The sequence below is a fragment of the Mesoplodon densirostris genome, chromosome 14 (genome assembly GCF_025265405.1).
Source record: "Mesoplodon densirostris isolate mMesDen1 chromosome 14, mMesDen1 primary haplotype, whole genome shotgun sequence".
In the NCBI taxonomy this organism is placed as follows: Eukaryota; Metazoa; Chordata; class Mammalia; order Artiodactyla; family Ziphiidae; genus Mesoplodon; species Mesoplodon densirostris.
In genome coordinates, this window is record NC_082674.1 from 67,196,712 (window position 1) to 67,204,766 (window position 8,055).

An 8,055-nucleotide genomic window follows, 5' to 3' on the forward strand; every position below is an offset into this window, starting at 1 on the left:
GACTGCCATGTGGCTGTCTCGCCAGCCCTTCCGCCCCACGTCCAGCCTGCCCTAGCGCCGGCTTCCCTGCGCAGCCCTGTCTTCACGTTCCATCATCACCCAGCTCCTCTCCCCGCTCAGTAGGACCGAGCTCCGTGCCTCTGCTCCCAGCAGACCCCTTCCTGGCATGGGTTTTACCTCCTCCTCCCTTCCCACGTGGATCGGGGTCCAGTGTCTCCACCCTCCTCCGGAAACTGGTTGTTTCCTAAGTGTATGAAGCGCGGGCTAACCCTTAAACCTGCGAGGACAGACACTTGTCTTTGCTTGTCACCCCCTTACTGTTAGTACTAAGCCTCCCTGGAAACTCAATCAGAACGAAATAAATGGGTATGAATATAGATGAGCATGGCTTGCCTTCTGGGGCTTTTTTGCTGTTTGCTCCAGACAGTAACTCTCAGGGCGCTTTCTACGAAATACATATTACAGGATGTAGTAAGCCGCTCTTAAAGGGTTTCCAAACCATTAGATTCGAAGGATCAGTAAAATTAATACGCAAATACACACATGCATATGAAAAATCTGAGGTCAAGTCAAGCAAGTAAATGTCATCTACCATCATTATTTCATAAAACACAGAACATGTTAATGTTAAGAAGGTAGAAGTGACATAATCTTGGAATGAAGTGTGGTCCTTCAAATGGAGTGTATTTATGTGTACGCAAAGCTCGCTCTCGTTCTTTTTGTTGTTACCTTTTAGGCTAGCGAGACTTTCATCAAAAGTTGGCAAAGACCCATGAGCTAGTATTCGGGAACCAAGACTTTATAACTTATTAAAATAGATGTCTTTAAACAGCAGTTCCTATACATTGTAAAAAAAAGTTTTTAAACTTAATTGTGGAAATTTCACCAAGACAATCAAATAAGTATGTAGAAGCAGAATTTATGTAATTTTTAAAAAATGACATGTTGGAGCATATGAAAAATACATTAAGTACTGAAATTAAGATTAGGAATTGTGGAAGTTTTTTTCTCTTTTTTTTTTCTCTAAGATTCGTGTTATGATCTTTTACTAGATCACAGTAAAGCAAATGTAATACATCTCCCACCTCTAGGGGCAACCCTTGGACTGCTGCTTTGAATTTCCTGTGTAACCTTTGAGTTTGGGAAGAAATATGTAACTGTAGGTTGACACTGGCTGCATAATTTGGAGACAGAAGGAAAGATTGGAATCAGGAATGTACTGATAAACATTTAAAATATGAAAAAAATGTAATTTTACCTAACAGCTACAGCTTAGATTCATTTAATTTTTCTCTCATTTACTGAGCACCTGTCATGTCAGAGGCAACAGGCATCCTTGGTCCCATACCAGGATCATAAAATCCCAACAGTCCAACATGGTGGAGTCATGTAAATGTGAGAATTTGGTTCTAAGAGCAGCTTCTAAGGTAAATATCAGGAGAGTCAAAATGTTGGACAAACAACACCAAGTGTTGCCGAGTTGTGAGAATGCAGGAAGTGTTAGATACTGGTGGTGAGGGTGTAAATTGATATAGTTTTCCTGAAATCAATGAATCAATGATCTAAAGTTAAGATGAGCACACCCTACAATCTATTGATTACATTCCTAGGTATATATACCCTGCAGGAATTCTTGAACAGTATATCAGGATACATGTATAAAAATGTTCATAGAATCAAATTCTTTTGTAACAACACAAAAAACCTACACACATTTTTAAAGGATTCCTAGAAAGCGTCCCTGGAACTGCAGAGCTTTGTCGATCAATATGGAAAACTTCAGTCTAGAAAAAACATGAAGGCTTGATAGGTCCCCAGACAACTGAGATCTTCAGAGAACTTTGAATCAAAGATGACCAAAGAATGAAATAATGCCATTTGCAGCAACATGGATGGAATTGGAGATGATCCTACTCAGTGAAGTAAGTCAGAAGGAGAAAGACAAATACCACATGATATCACTTATACGTGGAATCTAAAGTATAACGCAGATGAACTTACCTACCAAACAGAAACGGACTCACAGACATAGAGAACAGACTTGTGGTTGCCAAATGCGGGTGGGGGCAGGATGGAGTGGGAATTTGGGGTTAACAGATGCAAACAATTATATACAGAATGTATAGCAACAAGGTCCTACTGTACAGCACAGGAAAAAAAAAAAGATGACCAAACACCGTATGCTTCAGGGAAAGTGCATAAAATGTGGATCAAGAAATCAGAGTTCCCCTCTGAGCCCTGCCACGGACTCACTCTTGACACTTGGTGGTCATTTTGCTTACAGAAAACCTGCATTTCTCATCAGTGTAACAAGGGTGTATTAGTGTCAAGGGACACTTGAGTTGTTTTCGCCTCTGGGCTTGTGAATAATGGTGCTATGAACATGAGTGTACGGTATCTGTTCAGGTCGCTGCTTTTAATTCTTTGGGGTATATACCTAGAAATGGCATTGCAGGATTCTTGGTTTTGTTTTGTTTTGTTTTGTTTTGTTTGCGGTACGTGGGCCTCTCACTGTTGTGGCCTCTCCCATTGCGGAGCACAGGCTCTGGACGCGCAGGCTTAGCGGCCATGGCTCACGGGCCCAGCCGCTCCACGGCACGTGGGATCTTCCCGGACCAGGGCACGAACCCGTGTCCCCTGCATCGGCAGGCGGACTCTCATCCACTGTGCCACCAGGGAAGCCCAGGATTCTTGTTTTTAACGTGGCCAGATTTTTAACTTAATCTACACAGGCGGTTGCCCACAAAAGATAACTTGATAATTTAAATCTACAACATAAAAAGGCTCTAGTTATATAGATCACTCCCAGCTAAACAAACAGCATACATGGAGTATGAAAATGAGTAATGTAAATTTCACTGGCGTTTAAAAATATTTAGATGAGGTAATTTTAGTACATAATTACTATATATCAAGCTTCTCTAACAGTTTAAGAACTGAATCTGTCTCAGCCCACAAGTAAATCTATTCTCCCAAAGTTCATATATTTTATCATATTGATTGAATTTTAATAAATAAGAAATAGAACAAATATCTTCTTTGGCTTTTTACCCCACTGTGTTCAGTGTGAACCCCATCCATTTACATATGCTCTTTACCTACCAGCTGTCATTTATGTCTGCTATAAGAGAGACAGCACTTAGGGAGCTGTCAGTCAATGCTGTTATGATGCTTCAGGAATCATTTCTCCCGGCTTAGTTATCAAAAATAAAACAAATTTACATGGAACATAAATGTGGATTAATCGCACGATTTGCTGTGCATTGAAAATGACTTCAAAAGCACACAAGTTCATGCGGCAGTATGTTTGGGTCAGTGTCTCCTTGACCATGTTTGCAATTACTTTGCATAGATCAAGTCATTTTTAAAGTGAATTTAGACAGTAAAGGTAGTTATCCGGGTAGGGTGGTAGAATTTTAAGTGGTTTCCCTGCTTGAAATAATAGTGTGTAGAAAATGTTCTTTGACATTATGGGTGTCTCTTTCACCCATGTCCGAGGCATGAATTTGGGCTCAATCCAGGACTCCTTTGATGGATGCTGAGTGAAGGTATAGCAGATCTAGAAAAAAGGAACTAAATGAACAAGATTTTAGCCTGGATATAGTCAAGGGTCTAGGACTTGCAGAATGAAATAAAATTGGAATCAATAAAATCACTAAGGGCATGGTTAAAAGGAACAGGCTTAATAATCAAATTCCAGAAAACTAGAACTAAAGTGAACTTCTTGAGGCATAAAAGAGACTATTTTAGGCCCGACAGAAGAAGTACCACTTTACACAGCAGGGAGGCAACTTAAAAAGCGCATTGCTCCTCAGAGGTTGATGCAGTCTGAAAATGTAAATAAGTAGCAGATTGTGATCCAGACCTGAAAAATGCGAGTGTTCTCATTCAAAAACGTACTGAAATGTTATCTTACCCTTTTGCGGAAGTAAAGCTCAGAACAAATCTCTAGAGTCTGTGTCAGAGAAAGTGTATCGATTTAGGCAGACCGTGGAGTATGATTCTAAGAAATATAAAAAGAATTGTATAAATTATACACGCATGTACACATAAACACACACATGCACATGTAAGACATTACAAAGTGTAAAGAGAATTATATAACATGGCATGAGTTGAGCTCTGTTCTAAGTTTTTTCTCATGTAATCATAACACCCCTATGAGGGAGACGCTGTTATTACCCTCTTGTGAGACATAAGGAAGGTGCCTTTTGGACGTGTTAGATGCCTTGATCCGGTCCCACAACCAGGAAAGGAGGGAGCCGGACACAACGTGCACTGGAGCACGTGCTTCTCTTTATTATGCCCAGTCCTGGGCAGGACTGGCGTCTTTACCAAAGGTGTCTTGAGAACCTCATTCTTGCCTTTCTCCATTGTACCTGCTCCCTGGTACCATTCTCTTCTGGGACCCAGTCCGCTTATCCGCCTGCTTTAGCACCAACCCACTTAACTCCGTCTGCTGCTCTCATGGTCCTCACCCATCCCACCATCTATGTAAGGACACAAGGCTACATCTGCTAGGTTGCTCTTCACTGGTCAAAAACTGGCTGCCGCACTCGTTGCCGACGGCCTGTCTTGTTGCTCTCTAGCTGTGCCGCTGCCCCAGAAATGCTTCGATTGCCTGCAGTCCTTCGCCAGAGTAGGCCAGTGTCCAGGGCACTGGCTCCTCATCTCACTCAGGCTTATGCCAAAGATGTAAACTTTGGTGCAGATGCCCAAGGCTTAATGCTTCAAGGTGTAGACCTTTTAGCTGATGCTGTAGCCGTTACTGTGGGGCCAAAGGGAAGGATGGTGATTATTGAACAGAGTTGGGGAAGTCCCAAAGTGACAAAAGATGGTGTGACTGTTGCAAAGTCCATTGACTTAAAAGATAAATATAAAAATATTGGTGCGAAACTCGTTCAAGATGTTGCCAATAACACAAACGAAGAGGCTGGGGATGGCACCACTACTGCTACTGTACTGGCACGTTCCATTGCCAAGGAAGGCTTCGAGAAGATTAGCAAAGGTGCTAATCCAGTGGAAATCAGGAGAGGTGTGATGTTAGCTGTTGATGCTGTAATTGCTGAACTTAAGAAGCAGTCTAAACCTGTGACAACCCCGGAAGAGATCGCCCAGGTTGCTACGATTTCTGCAAATGGAGACAAAGAAATCGGCAACATCATTTCTGATGCGATGATAAAGGTTGGAAGAAAGGGCGTTATCACAGTAAAGGATGGAAAAACACTGAATGATGAATTAGAAATTATTGAAGGCATGAAGTTTGATAGAGGGTGTATCTCTCCATACTTTATTAATACATCAAAAGGTCAGAAATGTGAATTCCAAGATGCCTATGTTCTGTTAAGTGAAAAGAAATTTTCTAGTGTCCAGTTCATTGTTCCTGCTCTTGAAATTGCCAATGCTCACCATAAGCCCTTGGTCATAATTGCTGAAGATGTTGATGGAGAAGCTCTAAGTACACTCGTTTTGAATAGGCTGAAAGTTGGTCTTCAGGTTGTAGCAGTCAAAGCTCCAGGTTTTGGTGACAATAGAAAGAACCAGCTTAAAGACATGGCTATTGCTACTGGTGGTGCAGTATTTGGAGAAGAAGGACTAACTCTAAATCTTGAAGATGTTCAGCCTCATGACTTAGGAAAAGTTGGAGAGGTCATTGTGACCAAAGATGATGCCATGCTCTTGAAAGGAAAAGGTGATAAGGCTCAAATTGAAAAGCGTACTCAAGAAATCATCGAGCAGTTAGATATTACAACTAGTGAATATGAAAAGGAAAAATTGAATGAACGTCTGGCAAAACTCTCAGATGGTGTTGCTGTGCTAAAGGTTGGTGGGACAAGTGATGTTGAAGTGAATGAAAAGAAAGAGAGAGTTACAGATGCCCTTAATGCTACACGAGCTGCTGTTGAAGAAGGCATTATTTTGGGAGGGGGCTGTGCCCTGCTTCGGTGCCTTCCAGCCTTGGATTCAATAACTCCAGCTAATGAAGATCAAAAAATTGGTATAGAAATTATTAAAAAAACACTCAAAATTCCTGCAATGACCATTGCTAAGAATGCAGGTGTCGAAGGATCATTGATAGTTGAGAATATTTTGCAAAGTTCTTCAGAAGTTGGTTATGATGCTATGCTTGGAGAATTTGTGAATATGGTGGAAAAAGGAATCATCGATCCAACTAAGGTTGTAAGAACTGCATTACTGGATGCTGCCGGAGTGGCCTCTCTGTTAACTACAGCAGAAGTTGTAGTCACAGAAATTCCTAAAGAAGAGAAGGATCCTGGAATGGGCGGAATGGGTGGGATGGGAAGTGGGATGGGAGGTGGCATGTTCTAATTCCTAGAATAGGGCTTTACCATCATTCATGAGCTGTGAGAGGAAGCGCGAGGCGGTGTTCCTCACCAATAATTTTGAGAGGTCAGTTGAAGGAGGTGACTGAAGAAAAGGCTGGCTGAGGTTTATGAAAATCACTATAACCATCAGTTACTGGTTTCAGTTGACAACATAGAATGGTTTACTGCTGTCATTGTCCATGCCTACAGATAATTTATTTTGTATTTTTGAATAAAGACATTTGTACATTCCTGGTAAATGAGTATAAGAGCCATGCACCTATGTACTGCTTTCAACTTAAATCACTGAGGCATTTTTACTACTATTCTGTTAAAATCAGGATTTTAGTGATTGCCATCAACAGATGAGAAGTTAAGAAGCAGCCTTTCTGTGGAGAGTAAGAATAATTGTGTACAGAGTAGAGCAATATCCAATTATGTGACAACCTTTGTGTAATAAAAATTGTTTAAAGTTAAAAAAAAAAACCTGGCTACCCTTCAGACATGTTTCCTTTGGCCTGCACAGTGATGTGTGCGTGTGTATGTCTGTGTGTGTGTGACATTTAAATGTGGATGCCTTAGGTTGATACACACCCTCCTTCATGTCCCCACCACTCTCGGTGGCCTGCTTCGGGCTGTTCCCGTGTTCACGTTACAACCCTGCCTCCTACGGAGTACACTGTGAGTGCTACACACACGCCCTGATAAATGCTTCCCCATATAAACATGAACCCCCAAACTATTCAGATTTTGTCTACTCAAAGATAGCTAGGAATGTTCAGGCTCTAGGACCCAAAGGATTTTTCCAGAAAGGCCAACCTTTCTGGACATTGAATACTTTATGATTTGGAGACATTGGATAAACCTGCCCAGCATCTCTGCTGACTCTGCCGTCCAGCTGGAAAGTGGAGTCTTGGTACTTTAGGAATTAAAGTACGAAATTAATCTACACAAAGACTATTTTATCTTTAACACCCATTATTTAGTGATACATACTTTGCAAGGCTCTGTGATAGAACTATCTGGGTATTAAGATGATACCTGTCTTTCAGGAGCTTATAAACGTACAGGGAGAAAAAGATATTTACACAAATCTGATCATTCTAAAGAGACTGTGATATAGTCATGAAAGAATCGCAAAGTAATTTGGGAGTCTGAGAAAGAAAACATTACTTCCTGTCAAATGGATCAAGATGGTTATATTTCCTAAATGTTTTATGGAGCTGCAAATCAAAATAAGGAAACCATCAAACTCATTTCTTTACCATTATGCAGAACCACTTCTAAAACTCTCTCTGAAAGCAATTAAACTACCCCTTTTATAAATCTGACAAAGTGGAATTTTCTTTCTCAATTTATCAGATCAGGTGATTAAAAATTATTCTTCAAAATCCCTAAATGACTCTCAAGCATTTGCATGCCCCCTTTCTTATTTCCACTGAAGAAACATTCCTGGCCCATTTTCCAAGTGTTTTCCGAAATAAGTATCACATCTGAAATCTGAAATTGTGTCCAATTTCACTGAGCAGATCACAGCCTAGTGAATGACTAAACTATCACATCTCTTTATGAATAAAGTTTGCTGTGATTAGATTGTAAACACCTGCATGTTGTTATTTTAACTTTAGACTCAAAAGAACATTTTATCCTGGGAAATGTAGATACCTGAAATAAGCATGTCAGTTTTCAAACGAAGCTATTAGAGTTCCATTCTTAATGGAAGAAGCTT

General features: G+C 40.7%; 1 protein-coding gene across 1 annotated transcript; it reads left to right on the plus strand.

Moving 5' to 3' along the window:
* Positions 1-4,579: 4,579 nt before the first annotated feature.
* Positions 4,580-6,330, plus strand: LOC132501510 (60 kDa heat shock protein, mitochondrial-like). The gene has a single exon (XM_060117112.1). The coding sequence runs from the start codon at positions 4,609-4,611 to the stop codon at positions 6,328-6,330; it is 1,722 nt and encodes a 573-aa protein (XP_059973095.1). The 5' UTR covers positions 4,580-4,608.
* Positions 6,331-8,055: the final 1,725 nt, after the last annotated feature.

Bases quoted from the DNA above. Each gene is read 5' to 3' on its own strand.
- LOC132501510 (XM_060117112.1), top strand. From the start codon at position 4,609: ATGCTTCGATTGCCTGCAGTCCTTCGCCAGAGTAGGCCAGTGTCCAGG.